Genomic DNA, 19,597 nt, shown 5'->3' on the forward strand with positions numbered 1-19,597 from the left:
GGGGTGGGGGTTTGCAGGTTATAGGGGAATCAGGGTTTGCCGGGTTTGTGTATGTTGAAGGAGGGGATCGGGGTTGTCAGCTCCTAGACGACAGCCTTTGAATCCTTGCAGACCTGAGTGGTGGTGCCTGAGTTAGTCTGTTTAATGTCCTTCCTCCCTCCCACATGGTTCACTGGTCTGAAAAGACAAATGAAACTGTGTTAGGAGGGGATTTTTTTTTTTGCCCGAGCAGGTTTTGCTAATAATCACTCTGGGTGATTCGTTCTCTTGTGCTCCCTGGGAAAACACCAGGATTCACTCGCTCTTTAATGAGTAATTCTTTAAAAAAAACCAACAGATAAGTGATTCCTGTAAAAGAAAAGACCCGAAAGTGCTGCGACTGAGACTGAAAACACTTAACAAGTCCTTGACCTCAATCTGTTTTGTGCTAACTGATCAGCTGTGGCTCCTGTTCTGTGTTGTTGTAATAGGGAGGACTGAAAAAAAAAGCAGAGCCGGTGCAGGGAGGGATGGATGGCAGGTTTGTATTCGCATGTCATTGTGTTTTTCCCGTCTCGATAACTGCAATCATCTCAAAGCAAACAATCGAGAATGTACTAATAGCAAAAGTACGGGTGAGTTAATGAGTTTTAGAAACCACGAGGGGAGCCAGAAATGAGTGATTAACTGCTCAGGTGAAAGTGTAATTGCTGCCATATTGGCCCCTCATCTCTGTTTGGTGACGTAAATGAAGCTGTTATAACATTGTGGTTGTTTTTTTTTTCTTTTTCCTCTTTGTTCCTTTCCTCTTTTGCTCTGAAGGAGACACGGAGCTGCAAGAAAACAGCTCAGCCTGAAGTTTTGTTGTTTTTTTTTTTCTCTTCCCAGGGCACACCTACTATGAAAATACTCCAGAAATGCTTGACAGTGATTTCCTCCCCGGTTTCCAAAAAACCCCCACGGCGTTCCTACTTTCCTACTTGATGCCCCGCTGTCGGGCTTCCTCCTTCCCTTCCCTTCCCTTCCTCGTCGCGGAGGAGATAGCGAATGAAGGGAAGGGAGGGGAGGCACGCTTGGAGAAAGCCCTTACGTGTCTGTCATGATTGAGCCTTGGATGGTGATAGCCATCATGCAAAGCGTCGAGAACCGGCCGCAGCATATTGCATGTAAATACGAACGCCTACCGGTGCTTTCCTATGGAAGAAAAACTGTCGAGCGGAACTGATAGACGTGTGTGTGTGGGCGGGGAGGGGGAGCTGATGATGGGGGCAGCCTGCAGCAATAAGCCTGATTGGCACATCTTCCGACCTGGCTGCGGGTTAAACGCCAAAACGCCGGTCGAGCGTGGCACAATCCACTTCTTACCGTACCTTGATGGGGCCATCCACCGGGTCCAGTCCCTGCTCCGACAGCTGTTTCAAGGCACTTAGAGCAGCCTGAGAAGAGAGGGAACAACAGATGGTCGAGTGAGTGAAAGGAGGGAGGGAGGGAGAGTGGGAGATTGGGTGGGAAGAGAGTGAGTGTCACCCTTCAGCTGCTTTTCAAATAACACTTACTCTGGGAAACCTGATGCCAGCAGGACACTTTCCCTTCACTCTCTGTTGTCTTTGGCTTCTCTCCTCTGACTGTTTATCTAGTGTTATTGGGTTAACATTTCCACTTTATGTTTTGGCTGCTCTGCATTTTCCTAAGTCAATCCTAGTGACATCTGTATTCGTGGTGACCACAGCTAAACAAACAGCAGCAGGTCTGAAACACCTATAAATCATAAAGGTTTAGCGACGCAACGCGCAGGATCCGGGTGTCTTAAAACCTGCATTACAGTAAAGGGAAGACAAACACGTGTGAATGTCACATTTTTATTGTCAATTATGTAATGACTTAATTATGCTCAGTTTGCGGTCGCGCAGGGAAACTTTTGAGTGCAAAATTACACTTCCCTGCCTCACAAGAGCGCGGAGCTTAGAAGTTACTGTCTGCCGCAATTAGTTTGTAATCACATCCAGCCATGTGTTGCAATCCAACGCTATGTCATTAAAAAACTATATGCTATCTATATTTTCAAGCTTGGATCAAAAATCCCATGATGTCATTTCCTTCCTGCTCATTGCCTGCCTGTCTGTGCCAGCTAGAGGGGCTGCTGGTTATGTGAGAAGGGTCCAGCCTGCTATCATAATATATACAACATGTTTGGGAGTCAGGAGGTGTAGCGTAGACACACACGCTATGGAGGGTGGGCCCGGAGGACATCGACGACAACAACAACAACAACAACAACTAAAAAACTCCTGGCAGACAGAGGTGTTTTTCTGCAGTTTTCTTTAAAACGCCGATCTTAGTGACACAGCTGCTTGTTGGACATCAAACACAAACACAAAAGAGCTGTTTAAGTATTCCAAGATGATTTGTTCTGTCGGATCATAATCAGTTAGCTGCTTCAATCACAACACAGGATCCATCCTCCATTCTAAAGATTGGCTGCAGATGTGTTTGCCATCGTTCCACTTTTGTTTCTCTCAGTGTGGGCAGAGTTGGAGCAGACTGGGACTGTGTCTCCCACCAGAGTCGACACCACTGGGTCTAACTGTGCACAGTGGAACACATTCAACATCTCTTGTGCCCCCCCCCCCTTTTCTTCCATATCAGCCGTCACTGCAGGGAACGTGGTGCGAGTCTTTATGTCTGTGTGCATGACTGACTACTGTTCAAATAATATACTAACTGTATCTGCCTGGGGAAGTCATTTGCTCTCCAACAGTCCATTTCTTATTCGCTATCTGAGCAACAAGAACCTAATCTGTAAGGGTGCAGTCAAGGTGGAGGAAGCCACACATGAGCTGTAACCAGATGTAATTTTTATTTTACATAATGAACCACAAAAACCAAAAAAAGCAGAAGTCAGGTGAGAGAGAAGGACTGACTGGAACCACCTTTTCTGGCGGTTAGGTAAGTTTTAATCCATGATGGTTCACTTCTGCTCCTGCAGGGAGAGGCCTGTGCAGAAACCATGTTTTTAAATGTATTTTTATGGCAAAAACTTTTCAAGAGTTTTGGCACTCGTTTGAGGAGGTTTTTGATATTTAGAAAAACAGTTAACTCGTATGATGGAAGATGGAAACACCTTTTGTTTGTACAGCTCTGCTGTAACAAACGTTTATCTCACATGATTGATCAGATGTTTCCAATTCTCACATTGTCGTTGCCTTCAGATGGCATGAAACACGGCCAATACCAGCTGCCATGAAAGAGGAATTACAACTTTCCCAATTGAGAACAATTCTTGAATACGTCTCTCTATTTTTCTCCTGTGCATGGCCAAAGTTGTTTGTTTCTTCTTCTTCTTTTGTTTGTTAGTGTTTGAAACAGTTAAAAACGAATGGTTTGTTTCTGGCTTCTTCTACTTTGTTTGTTACAGTTGTATGTAATGTAGCCTATACTGCCACCTTCTGACAAAACTACACAGTGCAGTTTATTCACTCCATGGAAGTCAATGGAAACAAGCCTGTTTGTAAATGTTTCAATTTTTTCTTTTGCAACATTTAAAAATTTGCTTGCCAATTATTGGAAACACAGCTTGAGAGGGTTGACATCGTGTTAAATGGTGGTCAGTTCATAATATGCAGCGTGAAACATTTTCTCAAGCAAACTACGTCCACAGTTTTAGCTTGTGGACCCACATTATACAGTTACTTGAGCGCTTGTATAAAAAATAAATGAATCTGTTTGTATGGACAGAAAAATGGCTCGTTTACACGCCTAATATTTCTGTTTTTGAGTTGTTGTGCCATGTCTAACTATCCATCTTAATTTCTGTTGTCGAGTACTTAATATTTTTTTTTCCGTTGGCATAAACTGGAACATGGGTTGAAACATGAGTTTCTGGTGTTGAAAATGTTTATTCCTCCAGTGGTATTTCTTAAGCACGCCGTTTAATCTATCTACACAGAAATATGTATAGTATGCTTATACTAAATAACATCAACATAAGAAACACTGAAAAAACAGGGGAAAAATTCCAACAGCTCCTTCTTATTATTCTACGCACATCTGGTTCGCCAGTGGCCAAAACTAGCCCGGATCCGTTACACTCCATCACTGGTTAATCAGAGTCGAGATAAGGCATAAGTGGTGCTGCTCAGCAGATGAGTGAGATGTGATGACTGGCTGAGTTTGCCTCATTATGAAGCCCACCAACGTCACTCTGAACTTTATTCTTATTAGTTATATCAATACAGACAAACGAACCATTTTTCCTCACAAGAATATCCGACTTGAAGAATTCTTTTTCTGACACTCAGACAGAGACGTCTCCATGTGAATAGCGATTTGTATTTAGGCCATACGCACAAGAGAAAAACATTCATCACGCTTTAATCCTGAGAAAATATGAATCCCACAGCATACCATATCAATATGTCTTTATGGAATGCAAAATGCACAGGAGGATGTTACAAACTATTATCAGTTTGCTCGCATCCAAAATCATTTTCAAAGCCTTTAACTTCAGACTATGAGAAACATTAACCAGGAATCGTAATTTATGACTGACAGGTGCAAGGGTCAAAATCTGGTTTGTATCCATCAAATTGAGAGAAAAAAAAAATCTGTGATGGTTACAGGTACTAAAAAAAAACTACAACAATAATAGCAGGGCTGATTTGAAAAATTGATACTGTTGGGTTATTACTTAAGGCTTTTCTCCAGAGACCCAGAAATCAACCAAAGCCCCTTTTCGTCCGCAACAGACAATTTATGGTGTAATGTGTTTTTTTTCTCTGTGAAGATCTGACAGCCGGCGAGATTTAGGGGTTGAATATACTTGAAGAGATTTAAGGTGACAAGCCCGTAGAACATGACAGATGAAGGAATGTTTTCACAATTACACTGTTAATAACCATATATCATATTAGGGGACTTGTGATGTAACAGATTAATTTTTTCTTTTTTTATATGCATGAAATAATGCTGTCATCTCACAAAGGCCAGGGTTGTCCACATACCGAAGTGGAGAAAGTAATCAAGATAAGGACCCTAAAGCAGGCAGATGAATGTAGATGATCAGAATCACACCCGATAAACAACAGGGACAGATCTCCGGCTTTCTCCTGTGGCCAATAAATTGTAATCACAAGCAACTTCCCCATAAACTTCTTGTTTGTTGTATTTATTCAATCGGTTTGGGACCCTCCTCTCCCTGAGTAAATAGCCAGAGACCATCTGTTGGAATGGGAGGGGGAGCGATGGTGGGGTAGGGGCTGGAGATAAACAGCCATAAATCAGAGGCTTGACAGTGGCAGCGCTGCTGATATACGACAGGCAGGCATAAGGGCCCAGCAGCTCAGCGAAGGACACGGAGCCTAAGACAAATACTGGGCCTATCTGTGGGAATGGCATTCAGTGAAATCATTATTTTTCTAATGTGATAAGTTGGCCATCGTTAGAGGCAGCAGCTACACTGATGCATCAACACTCGAAGAGTATGTTTAGTCTGAGGCCGGGAAACACAAGGTGGAGGTGTTCCATCTCTGTCACGGAACAAAGCGAGAGTAAGAGGAGGGTCCGGAGACAATGAGGATGCTGTGTGAAAAGTCATTAACAAATGTTAGAGGAAAGGAAGAGCTTTTGAAGTTGAAGCCTAATACAGAAAAAAAAACAGTTCATCTGCCGCTAAGAGCTTTGCCAACCTCTAATGGATGGGTGATTCTAAAAAACAACTTGTTTGTTCAGCATCTTGTCTGATCACATCTGAAAGCGAAAGTGTTTGAAGGTAAAAGGTTGGCTATCATAAAAAAGGGCAAGCTTGATAGCGCTGCGATTGTTTGTACACATGAAAAATGATAAAAATAAATGCATAAAGATTATTTTTTGATACCTGCTTGAGAGACAAGTTCAAACCCTGCTTACTTTCTCCCTCCTACACGTCTGGCTGACTGCTGCACGAAGTAAATGTCAGGTCGTCAGTTTCAGAAAGTTACAGCTACCGATGTCGAAAAGGTGTGGGAAGGAGGGGGTTTCTGAAGCTGTTTGATCATCTGACAACCACGTCTGATGGAGTATAGCGACAGTTTAAGGCTGTGTTCAAAACAACGCCAAAAAATAGCGTCATTCACCTTAATGTGACCACTGCTTTAGAAAAGCCTGGGGGCTGTTGTAGAGACTTCCACAAGCAAAATGCAGGCTTGTTTGGCCAAGCAGTTTGGAGCATCACAGTGTATTGACATCTGGCAACTAGATGTGCAAAAATTCAAGGTAATACACCAAAAGAATACAACAATGATGCTGTTTATGCCTCACAGTGATCATCAATAAAAATATGCTTGATTACTCTTAAACCACTGCACTGTGGTTTCGAATTTGACTGGATTTGTCATTGAAACTCAACTTACTGAACTGTATTTCACCCTCTTATTGCTACTTGTGGAAGCATGCTCACATCAGCACAGTCCACTGAACCAGCAGGACATATACTTAGGTCACTCTAATCACTCCCTAGTCACCTATCCTCTCCCTTTGCCTCAACTTTAGATAACAATCCAGGACTCACCATCAATCCAAAACTGGTAGCCAATCCAAAGCACCCCACAGCTACTTCACACATGAGCTCATTCATCTATCTATCTAGCTGTCCCTAGTTCAAAGGCTTGAACAAACAGTGTTTGAATGTGACGGGTCTGAGGAAGATCTGCAACCGTGGCCGAGCTCCTGATGTGGAGTGACAAGGGCGGCTCATTTTTCTGGGCCCGCTGCGCTCCTAATGGCTTCCCCGACAGAGGCTTCGCCTCCATCAGCGGCTTAGCCAAACAAAGGCCTAGTCCCCCAGGAGTCTGCGGCATCAGCCTGACAGAACTGATGGATCATTGGATCACATTGACCCTGACAAATCAGACCCCTGTATCAGCTCTCGCTGCTGGACTACTGGGTTCTAGGGAAGTAATGAAGAAATTTTGGGCAAGGAGGACAAGGAGAAGAGACAGGAGAATGTATGACTAGAAATGGACTGGAAATAAAGGTTGGTGGGAAAGAAACCAGGTAGAAGAAGGGATGGGAGCCTTCAGTCCTTGCATGTCCATCACTTTATCCTCTGGCCCTTAGCAGCCATCAAAGACACTGGAAGGTCCTAATAAGGTGAAGACCACCAGCACATCAGTCTGTCTTGCAACTCTTTTTTTGTCCCATACTCTGAATCTTCAAAATAGTAGAAGAATGGAAACACTGGTTTGTCTGTTCTCTTGACTTTATCAGTAAAGATCCTTCTCCTGCACTGTTGGAGGCCAGATGAAAGTCCAGACACCAGCTTAAGGTTTAACCCACTGACCCAGTCGTAACAGTACAATGCAGTGTTTCCCTCTTAACCAAGCAGATCTAGATTCCCAAGGCTCTATCTGGCTCTGTACAGTCCAGCTTGAATAATCAAACCCTTCCCTAATCTTAAGTCCAGGCCAAGAGCATCAGTGGCAGCCTCCCATTCTTGCTTTGATTCTGCGTCATTGTCTAAGTCATGTGTTTGGACGTCGACATCATCCGAGGGAGCAAGAGGCAACAGAGAGGGAACGCTTCGCTGATACGGATTCTACTTGTGGTTTTTGGCCGGACTAGAATCCCTCAGCAGCTCTGCAGGTGTAGTAAAATCGACACAAGTGAGAATGTGAAGAAACATAAAAGGTGGATAGGAAAGACCTTGTGGCGTGGTGTTATGCTACTTGCTGAGGGAAAAGGCATTCCTGTTGGATTGCCATGAGCTCAAAACTGAAATCTTTTCTGACCAACCATCAACATTTTTTGTGCAACATTGGTCTTCATTATAGCTAGACATCGGAGCACTGCATCATTTACAGAAACAATATTAGGCGAGACACACTTCCCCACTTCTCCCGGGTACCACGACACCACTGTTATACCCTAACCATGGCATTGTTTCACTAACATTTCCAGTTTCTTCTAAGAACTTGAGACGACGCCGGGGTGGACGGACCGTAACCCAAACTGTTCGCTTTTGTTAGTTTGCCTGTACAATAACCATTCATTCTCTTGTTCTGCAGAAACACGCTCACTATCAGATCTTAATAATGCTTGAAAGAGTCTGATTAACATCGGGTGGCTGGTTCTGAGCTGCTGCAAGGCGGGGACGCTCAGAACATGAAGGGGATGCAGGACAGCTGCTGATGAGGATGATCTAAGGGACATCCACTAGACTAAACAATGACCAGAGTGGATTTCAAACAGGGTGTTTTACAGGCAGGACCTGGGAAGTTGGAAAAATGAGTGCCCTGTTGTCGGAGAAGTTCTGAGGCTGGATATATTGTCCTGAAGAGGGCTTGTTCTGTTTTCAAAAGGCCACATAAAACCTTGACAGTGCTCTCACTCCTCAAAGCAGAAAGAAATATGAGATACCAGGGAAGAGAAAATCCCAGCCATCTTTTTTGTCCTGTGTTAACCCTGTTATTACTGCCATGCCATCACGTCAAATATTTGTTCATTAGATTCTTTTGAACGTATTGCAGATTTTCTCTTCTCCTTTTTTTTCTCTTTTACTTCTGCCATGTACTCCTGAGCTCCTTCTCATCACTTGGCTTTCGTTTCCTCTAAATTCTTTTCTTTTCCCTCAAACCACATCAAAATCCTGGACAGGGATCACTGGAACATTCCCGGACAGCTCGTGGAGAACACCTGTGTGTGCATGAGTGCTGGCAGTGTATGCGTCTATTTGTTAATGCGGTGTGATATGTACATGGATTCTTGGGTAACTACAGAGAAAATGCATTCAGATCCTCTGAACAAATCTCTTCCTCACTCTCTCTCCAGATTTCACATCCTCTTCCACATCAGAGACATGGATAAAAGGGGCAGTGTGTGCCTGGCAGTGGCCGAGCTGTAGCCTGACATGACGTTAATTCCTCTGAAGTAGCACTTCATGTGTGCCGGTTCGCTTCTTGTGCAACAGTGTTGCAACTGTGAATGTGAGAGCGAAATAAACTTCTCCATGAGGAATTCAATTTGATTTCTCCATGCACCTCTTTCATCTGTGCATGCTTCCACATAATGGTGATAGGAATTCCTGGAGTGGACAGTGTTTTCTTATGTGTGTCTCCCAGGCATGATATGAGCGGTGAAGGCTGGCTGAGCTAAGTTAGCGGGTAACGGCTGTGGGGCTCCCCAGGGGAGCAAGCCTTCGCTGACATGGGAAGCCATAAATAAGGGCCCGGGGCGCAGCGCCATGTCATGCGTCATTTGGGCCGGAGAGGCCTGCTTTATCCCCTCCCACCACCGAGCTGCTGAGCATGGCACCTCCTAGGGCGTAATACAAAACATATGGGCAGAGGGCGAGGGGCAGAAGCACCTCAGCATACCATACTTCTGCCTTGTCAGCAAAGCATCTCAGAGGATAAGCAGATACAGACGGCCTCTATGATAACACTGTGCTACTTTGCCATGATATAACTTTGTCAGGAAACCTAATCACTAGGCTTGGTTATTTTGTGTGTGATAACATCACATCATACTTTAAGAAATGCAAAAATAAACACTGAGCAAGATTAACTGACTAACTGATTGACTATTTGTAACCAGTACAAGGGAATGAGAATACCTTTTAACGCACTATAATGAAGCTCTAAGCAGGAACAAAGCATATTTTAGGAGCTTATTTTCCTATTTGTCATCCAACATGACTCCTCCATGTATGGGTGGATGTATAGATGTTGATGAACAGTTCACGAATGCCTAATGACATAATTTTAAACAGTTTTATTACAAACTGTTCTCAAACTGCTTGTGAATCATTTGTAGGCTACTTGTGTATAAACAGCTAATAAATGCTTTATTGCTTTACTGTAACAGACTATAAAATGCCAATATATAAAAATGGCTTTATGAATTCATAAAAACACAAAAGAAAAACAAAATACGAAAATGGGAGTGGGTGAAAATGAAGTATTACCTTTTCTTTTAGATTGTTTTTTAATGATGCCAGTAATTTGTACCGTTTTGTGCTTATCAGTACTTTTCCTTCACACAATAAAGCAATCCAGGCCAGGAGTTGACAGAACGCTGGAAAAATGACACACTCTTTGAGGAAGAAGAGAAAGTATGACACTTACACTTTCCATCAAGAACAGAGACAATGACACACTTTCATTGAGAAAGGAATCTGCCTCGCACAGGAAGTTACACAGAGGAACTTATGTCCGTCTACCCTTAACATTGCCGAAGTATTCCAAGATTGCTGATGACTAAAACTTGACTGAAAACGGTTTAAGATGAGATATAGAGCATGAGGGATGCATTAGTGCCGGAGACTACTGCCTTCTGAAGATATTGGGTATGAAGAGCCTCAAGGCCAGTGACTCACCAACATGACCACTGACTAAGCTCCGCAGAAAGTAGGGCCGTCGAATTTTCATGGACAAACACCTCCCACCGTACAAACACACCATTTGCGTGATGAGACATAGTCTGGGTGGACTATTCTTTTGTGACTCATCTAAGACACTAAAATTATTTCATTCACATTGTATGCATAGTTGAGATGAACCGAAAATAATGTTGCTTCACCAGCATTGCTCTGTCACCACGTCATCCAAACTGTTGATGAAGCTTCGCAAATATTGGGAAGTGGAGGAGGTCAGCGAATGTCACAAGTTTCACTCCTCTGAGTTATTTGTAAAGTCATGGTGGGAGAATTGGAAAACAGCATCTGAGTATCCCCCGTGGATAATGTCCATTTCCATCAGGTTTCCCCCAGTGACTCCCAAGACAGTGTTACATCGCCCCATCTCCACCTGCAAAGATCCACCTTTCTATGCCAGAGGGAGAAGCTTCTATAATCCTGAACAATTGGACTCAAATTGCCCTGGGGAAAGCACAAAAAGCGGTGGGAAGAAAAGCCAGCCTTCAGGCACTCGCTCTCTTATCAGCAGGGAGATAGTGATCGGCCCCAAGGGGCGTCCCATTTCTCTCTTTTCTGCTTGCTAATCTCCCTTTCCTTTCCATTTTTCTGTTTGTGTCAAAGATCGACCATATGATCCTTTTAACTGCTCTTCTCCTGCCAATTTTCATTCTCCTGAATTCCAAACGACAAACTCGCACTGTTTGCTTGGTGATGAAGTGCACAGCCTAGTTAAAGTGGGCAGTGGTACAAGCAGTGGTTGGGTGTGGATGCAAATGTGAAGACTGTGGTTGTTGCTACACAACCAAAGGAAAAGACCTTTTCTATGTGCAACATGAAAGCATGGGCAGCTCACACCAGAGCTGGGATCCAAGGTCTTAATCGCTTCCCGCATTTGCATAGATAACAGCCTTCGTAAAGACACTGCAGTGGACCGAATCAATCGCTAATGAGGATATCGGCCTGGATGTCAAAGAGCGTTGCTGGCTGCTATTATCAGCCCTCCCACTTAAATTGTAATCCAATTAATTTTCTCATTGTTGAGTAAGTAATAGCTGCTAAAATACTGTTTTTAATAAAAAATAGTCCGAAAAAATGAGGAGATAGGTCAGATGAGTCATGAGAGCAGCAACTTGACTTTACATAAGTTCTAAAACCTCCTATTCCATCATCATGACAACAGCTGTTGGTTGTTTTTGAACTCAGAATTTTAGCATGAGTTAAGAAAAAAAAACAAAACAAGGAGCTCGAGACTGAGACCAGCGAGAGTGTGACTTATGCACACCTTTTAGTTTATAGAATAATACAAACACTGTCAGGCGTGATCTGAAAGGCAACAGGGAGGGGGCTGTTTGAAAATCTGATAATCACTTCATTTAAAGCATTCGACCCCCACTTTAGACCAACAAAAAGGGTGACAAGATTTACAGGAGAGACTTCCAGGTGTGGAAAGGCAGAAAAGAGGAACCTGGGAATGTAGTGCATGAAAGGGTTAAGATAAAGGGTAGGGGAGAGGGGCTAGGCTTACAGTGACAGCCACCAGCTGCATGCAATAATCCCCAAGCCTCCATCATGAACCTTTTACATTTTTGTGTTAGAGACAGTGTGTGTATGAGAGTGGATATCTGGTGGACAAGGACATCCGGTAACAAGAGAGGACACACAGTCAGACAGCGTTTTACACCTTCTTCCTCTTGTCTCTTCCACCTTGTAGCTCCCTGAGCTCCTTTTTGCGTTTTAACCACCTAGTACACACAAAGGACACGCCTGTAAAACCTGTTGCGCTGTTTTATCATTTGCAATGGATCCCCACAAAGCCTGTGAGTGTTTCTCATTACCCAGCGTGCTCAGTGGGCCTATAAGACGTGGACAGACATTTCATCTTGCACCAGAATCCCGAGAAACACTGAGCCGAGCCTGCAACTCACTGTGTGACAGGAGCAACTGAGACCCACCATGCCTCACCCCCCGAAGTGTTATGAAAACCCTACTATGTTGCTATGGCAACTGGCAGTGTGTACTGCACAGACAGATTATGTATAAGGCATGTTTACTGAAAACAATAAATTCCAGGATGCTTATATCAAGAGGCGAGCCTTGTTGGGTAAGGCTCGTCCAACCAGGCTGGTTTTCTGTTGAACGGGTCGAGGGGGCCGCACTAACCAGCCAAAGATGGAACGTGAAGGGGATGAAGCGCAAGTGAGGCACAGTGAAAACACATGTCTCTTAAAATGTTAGCATAATGCCATTACCAAGTTAGCTTAAAGCCAGCAGGCCTGTCACAAAGTGTTCGTAAACAACAGGAACCAATCTCTACAGGAACAAAGCCATGTTATGGATTCCGTCTACAAACACCAACGTGAGGCCAGGCCAGACACAGAGCGGCTGACGTGATGAGCAAACAGAGATTGACACAGGCGCAGTGGGCCTCACATGCAGAATAAAAGCAGCATGACATGATTTTCTCCAAAGGGAAGGGACGGTTAGCAAAGGGAATGAAATAAGTCATGTATGCCACTATTTTCAGCTTGAGAAAATATATATAAATATGTATATGTAAACATCAAAGGTAAAAGCAAAAATAAAATGTAAAGAAAATCATTGTAACTGATTTGCTGCGCTCCAGTTTTCTCAGACGAAGGGAGCTATTTTAATAACTTATAAGAAGCAGCAATGTCAAACCATTTCTGCACCAGGAAAAATAGACAAACAGAAAAAAAGTCAGTGTTACAGTTTTTACACAGTAGCACAGCACAGAAGCCATAATCCATTATTTGTCAGTGATGCTGTGATTTCATCCACTAAAGGAAAGGGAGCACTTCATTATCTGCAGGCAAGTCTTTACGAGCAACCTCACACATTTTTACAGCATGGCAAACACACAGTAAACACTGGGACGGCGCTGCGCTTTAGCATGTAATTAAGACACAGCTAATTAGATAGTGGACAGTAAAACAGTGAGGAGAATCGTAAAAGAGGGAGCAGAGACAGGTCTAAGTGAGGGATCAGGTACAACCAACAGACGTTTAAGTCAGGAAACAGCAGGCCACTGACAAATGATCGAGGTAGAGTTTCTCATTTCTGCTGCCTTCTCTGTGGCGAAAATGTAAATAACAGACTTTCTTAGGTAAAAAAGAAAAGACCCCCTCACCCCCGAGCTCCCCCATGTCCACCATCCATTCATCCCGCTATTCTTCTACTCCCTCTGCTACTATGCAGTGGTTGGTCCCATGAAACAGGGGTCAAGGTACTAATGGAGGACCTTGTGGCCTTGTGTACCTCTGGAAACAGCCCCACCACCACCACCGCTCCCTGCTCTCTTATAAATCAAGCAGGCTTCATTGAGAGTGTCAGAGTCCTCTGATGTCCTAGCCATGTCTCATTTCAAAGTCCTCCTGAAGGCTCACACGGTTCCACGTTTACTCACTGGACACAAGGGAGAAGTGTATGTGGGAGTGAGTGTGGGACCCAAAGAGGGAAAGACAGACAGAAACAGAGAGTGAAAGAAAGAGAATGAGTTGGGGTTCAGAGAAAAAAGTAGAGGGAAATTAGGAATAGAGAAGACGTCCCTTGGGGAAAGGGGGCCTCTAAAACAAATGTTTATTTAGTAACTATGCTGCATTAAACCTCTTATTTGAAAGCATCTACAATAAATCACACCATTTTGGGAAAGTCATTATCGCACCAGACGATGTGTGTGTGCACGCAGGGCATTTGTAAATGTGGTGTAGGTAAAAATGCCCTCCTCTACTGCACATGCACCGTTTAAAATGCGTTCACAGAATGCAATCAAAACATCATTTTCCCTCCCTTTATGGTAAAGTGAGGTGAGCATTCTACACAAGAATGAGTGATGGTTGAGATAATGACATTCTGTGGTTTCCTTTAGTGGATGCATTTATAACAAAGCCAGATGAGTTACATATGGATGTAAAATGAATGTTTTCCTGACCACAACTTTTGTTGTTACATATATAGTCTTCCTACACATCATCTACACAATACTGAGGGCATCTTAACAAAACCAGCGGCACATAAATCTCTCTTGAGGCATATAAAGTGAAAAGACCACAACAGCAACTCTACGCAATCAACAAAGCTTGAAAAAAGTCCAAATGTAGTGAAGGGAGAATATCAAGAAACTCGCAATGGTACTTTAAAGGACACCGCTCCAAGAAATACGATAATATAGTAGTAGTTTGATATTTTGTGAAATGTCTTTCTAATTTGAGAGTTAAAAAAATTCCGTTCACTCTCACATCTGTCTACGTAGCTGGAGCCAGCGGTTAGCTTAGTTTAGCACGACGACAAAAAAACAGCTCGTCTGGGTCTTTCCAGAAGAAACAGAATCTGCCTACTGGCACCTCTGAAGCTCGTTAATTAAAATGTTATAACTTGTTTGTTTAAGTTGTTAAAAGAGAAGTGTAAAAACGACAGCTGAGTGTTTTATGGGGGGTTATATGACAAAGTGTTCTTCTGGCTGGGAGCAGTTTTTGAAGAATCACTGGATATTGGAAATGTACTGGTACCTGCCATGAAACAGTCCAGCACGGCACATATGTTAGCTAAATGTTCTTACCTTTGGAATATGGGTGTAACGGTATGCAAAATACACAACATCAGTGTATTTATTTATAATTGAGGTTTTAAAAAAAGGCATTCATTTCAAATGTGGCCATATTTATTACTGACTTTTGTACGACGATGACCTGTATAACCAACCCTCCCAGCATTTACTGTTCTCCTATGCGATGTATGATTTCGATGTGATATTCCTTTCTCTCTCTCTCTCTCTCTTTCTCCTCACCTCAACTGGTCGAGGTAGATGGCCGCCCTCCCTGAGCCTGGTTCTGTCGGAGGTTTCTTTCTGTAAAAGGGGAGTTTATTCTTCCTCCTGACACCAAAGAGAGAATCTCTGGATCCACACTATAATACTATGAGGGCCTCACCAGCCTGTGTGGAGTGCCTTGAGCTGACTTATGTCGTGAATCAGCACAATATAAACAGAACTGAATTGCATCAGATTATATAAATAAATTAATAAATGTCTTTTGAGTCAGTACACATTCAAAATCAACTTAATCATCAAAGCCAGCTGTGATACTTCAGCAGTAGAATTGCAAGTAATAATACCTTTCTCCCTAAACAAAATTGGCAGGTTCTGGCAGTACCATTTAAAACTTGTTGTGTGAACATCATTCATAAGATTATTACATTTAAAAAAATTACATAGTGTCTGCCTCATGTTGAAGAGTAACCTTGTAGCATGCTACAACTGATGGATGCTCCAAAACGTCCAGTTCCAGGAGCAGAAGTATGCATGAATAGGTTTTTATAACAGTAATGTTTGGATCACATGACTTACCAAATTGAGGAAGTCTCAGAATAAATGCACCGTCATACCCTTACTTTGGACGGAGCCAGGCTAGGTGTTTTTCCTGTTTCTCATACTTGCACTAAGTTAAGCTAACCAGCTGCTGGCTGTAGTCTAAAGCTGGATTTATGGCCTGTCTGAACTCCTTGCTGGCTGATCACATATTGTCTTAAATCTCCTCCTCCCATGCCTTTCTGACACTGGATAGGGGGTGACTGTGTCACTTTACGAAACTACAATGTGGTGTAATTTGCTGTGTCACTAGATCATATTCAGGATGAATGCTTACGAACTCACTGAAAACCTCTGAGCCTGTAATAGCGGTCACATTCAACAGGAGAGAGCAGGCCTGCCTATTGCTAAAACATGCAAAGTGAGAGATGATCTCCCTTCAAAAAAAAAAAAAAAAAAAAAAAAAAAAAAAAAACAAGTGCACCTTCTGTTTCACTTGCCACTGCCGTTTCTTTCTCTCACATTTACGTAGTGACAGTGCGGTTTGCTTAATCTCACCTTATCTCCTTTAAATGCAAAGGGTTGGGCTGAGTTTGCATATAAAACAGAACACAAGCTGTCACTTGTGACTTTATTTACAAAGGAGATTTAGAAGATCATGTTGATACTAGTGTGAGGCAGGCAGACACACACACACACACACACACACACACACACACACAAAGTGTTAAACTGCAGGGGTATGTGACACCTTGGTCGTAACTGGTGTTAACCCCCGATGTGTCTGTTGTTTTGAGTGTTTCAAAATGTCTGCTGTTTGAGGCCTGAGAATACGTTAACATCCAGATGAGAGGGAGGTGGTGGGGGGGCTCAGACAGACAGAAAAACATTCCCCAGTCGCTACGCTCATCTCCATAACTCAGTACACAGCCAGAAAGCACTGATCCTGCCAAGGGACATTAATGACCCCACTCCCACCACTGGAGGTGCAGCTACCCGCCGCTAAACAGTTAGGGTCATTTAGGGCCCAATTCACGTCCGCCATTACAGAATCTCATCTTTGTAGATGGGGCCAAACAAATGATTTGTAGCAATCTTGTATGGCTGCGGCCCTGTCGTCAAAATCTAAATGATAGCCTGTGATATCAGTAACACATACTGTAATCATATTGTGTACGGTGGAAATCAAAAAGAACTTTTACAAACAAATAGCATCTAAGCATCCGGGAGATCTGATTCCATTAAGTTAGGAGAGGAACACAACAGCATCATTACAAATAACAATACAGGTCATTGTGTAGTGTGCGCATGCGTTTGTCTATGTATATGTGTGGTTGTTTTTATGCCGGTGAGGTAAACATGTATGTCTGCAATTACTGTCAGCGTGTGGTTTGCTTTTGGAGCACTCCCGTGATAATTAATTCTTCTAAGTTTTTAACCGCAAGATGTGTGCCACGTATCAAGTTAAAGGGCTTTGTTAAAATCCAGAGGTTTTCCTTGCAAAGTTGCACAATAGAAGCTTGATAAATTGTGCAACCCTCCAACAGTGGGACAAGACTGACGGCATCGGTGTTGGTTTGCGGTTCTCTGTTTTATCTGTGTCGTAATATGTTGGCCTGGGGAGCAGCAGATCAAGAGATCGGGCAGATTTATATACATCACCGCCACAACTGTGTGTTAAATGGATTATTTCCAAAAGGCTCAAATAGAAGAATATCATTTACCTGTCACTCTGACATCTTTGAAGCAAGGGCTGAACCTTTGAAAATATCCCAGCACTGTGGTTTGTATATTAGCGCAATGAAACGCAACAGTAGACATCAAAACAGTTTGCATAATGCTGATTATGACACAAAGGAGTAATGTTAACCTTTGCAGGGTGAAAGGCTAATTGTTTTGTTGTTAGAAAAGGTGTTGCCTCCACAGGTGACACATCTCACACACTGTTGCTGGGAGATGACAGAGCATAGGATTAAATATGCGCTTCTTATCTCGGGGACCTTTTCAGCACGGCGAACTATCATTCAGTATCAAATGACATTAAGTTAATGAGGCAAAGATGCTACAAAGAGCAGCAGGTAGTGACTTAGCAGCCTGGTTTGCTCAAGCCTCCCACAGAGGTGCCGAGTGAGGAAAGGCGTGATTGGTTTACACGCCTTCATCCACACCAAATTTGTGTGAGTGGGAAATTGCACGCAGAGCCTAAAGGCACTGAAGGCTGCAAGGCCACTGCCAAAACATCTTGCTCCTCTTAGCATGGATGTGATAATGAATCTAGCACCTTTGGTCGACTTAAAGGAGTCACACTAGTCTGGTAGGTATACAACCAACAAGGAGGGAGAACAGTTCACTCATATACGCATAAATAAAGAGATAAATTATGGCTTAAAATACAACAAAATATGGTAAAATAAAATGATAAAAACAAACTGACTTTTACCATTCATTGAGCTGAGTGATTTTAGCCCCCATGGTGTATCATATCTCCAGAATTCCGCTTTCAGAGACACTTCAAGTAATGGAATTTCATCTAAACGTACAGGTACCGTAACACTATCTGTGAGTGAAATTGCTCAACATATATTTGAGTGGCTGACAATCTGGACGTCTCTGACAGCTAAAAAAGTGTCAAGTTACTTCCTACAACATATAAATGCGTGCCAACAGCCTGAAACGCATATGCAGGCATTTCATTTTTGTTTTCATAAGGGCCTGAACGATGTTATCATCTGTTCAGCTAGCGCTTGTGGGTAAGTTATGTTTCTTGCGAGTGTAGGATGTTTAATCATCCTCCATAAATGTGTTGTTTTTTTTAACGCACATCTGCCAAGGCTAAGGTGTAGACGGCACTGCATGGTACCTAAAGCAATAAAATGGCTGATGTACTGTGTTTCTGAGTCCACTCAAATCTGAGCTACTGCACAGATCCTTAATAATAAAAATGAGTCATATGTACACTTGTAGGTACAGAAGAAGTGAATGTCAGCATTACTTCATAGTGCACATGGAACATGACTTGAGGCCTGCTGCTTTGTTACAAGGTCAGTTCACCAGTTCTCACACACACACACACACACACACACACTTATTTTCTCCCTTTCTACACATTGATTTTCTTCCAAAAAATACCTTATAAAACTTTTCTTCGGATTATCCACAATGATGCTTTCCAGAGAGGGATGTTGAATATTTTTAAATGCTGATTTTAATTGGTTTCAGGACCATGAATGCAACTCTATTGTTCTCCAACGTATTGGAAGTGAAGGCTGAAATCTCAGAGGTGGAGATTCTTAAAACTTGAGCAGATAAAATCAAAATCATCTGCATGGCTGGTTACTGCATTGCTAAACGTGATTTTTTGTTTTGTTTTGTTTTGTAACTTGCACGACTAAACCCTTTACATCATGCAAAAACTATTTGCAAGAGTCACTGATTGGCATAAAATGTCAAAATATCCTCATGATAACTTTGTTGATCAACTACTTTAGTTTAAGAAAGAAACGTCTGAGGCTTTTCTAAAGTCAAAATTTCCCAGCTTCAGAATGACAAATCTACAAGATGTACCACATAATCATCAGCTTAACCAATAATAAAAATAATCAAGATCGAATGTTCGAGAAAGACAGGCACTGATAATGTACAGTTTTACCACTTCCATCCAAAATAGCTGCCAGATGCTTGCAGTTTGTTACTTATCTTTTATATTATGTTGACACAAAAAAGCCTCAGTGTTTGCATGTGTGTGACCGCATGTGTGTGTTCAGTTCCACACCATGTCGGCTCTTAACAGACATGCTAGTGTTCCAAAGGGGCCACTTGAAGCTATCAACACGTCCCCTAATGGGCAAGTTCATGTTTATTCTCTCTCCAGTGGTCACTGCTTCCTCTGGTGTGCCAAGAAAAAAGAC

The 19,597-nt window shown here is 42.7% G+C and overlaps 1 protein-coding gene across 1 annotated transcript in view; it reads right to left on the reverse strand.

Annotated features, from left to right (window-relative positions):
- Nucleotides 1-6: 6 nt before the first annotated feature.
- Nucleotides 7-19,597, reverse strand: part of stau2 (staufen double-stranded RNA binding protein 2) — a 92,149-nt gene continuing 72,558 nt past the window's right edge. The window contains exons 14-15 of the mRNA XM_008301751.1: nt 1,350-1,415; nt 7-177 (exon numbers count right to left, since the gene is read on the reverse strand). Coding sequence (XP_008299973.1) covers nt 142-177; nt 1,350-1,415 — 102 coding nt within the window. The 3' untranslated portion in view covers nt 7-141. The remainder of the gene's footprint in view (nt 178-1,349; nt 1,416-19,597) is intronic.

Source organism: Stegastes partitus, unplaced genomic scaffold, assembly GCF_000690725.1.
Source record: "Stegastes partitus isolate 25-593 unplaced genomic scaffold, Stegastes_partitus-1.0.2 Scaffold1706, whole genome shotgun sequence".
Lineage (NCBI taxonomy): Eukaryota > Metazoa > Chordata > Actinopteri > Pomacentridae > Stegastes > Stegastes partitus.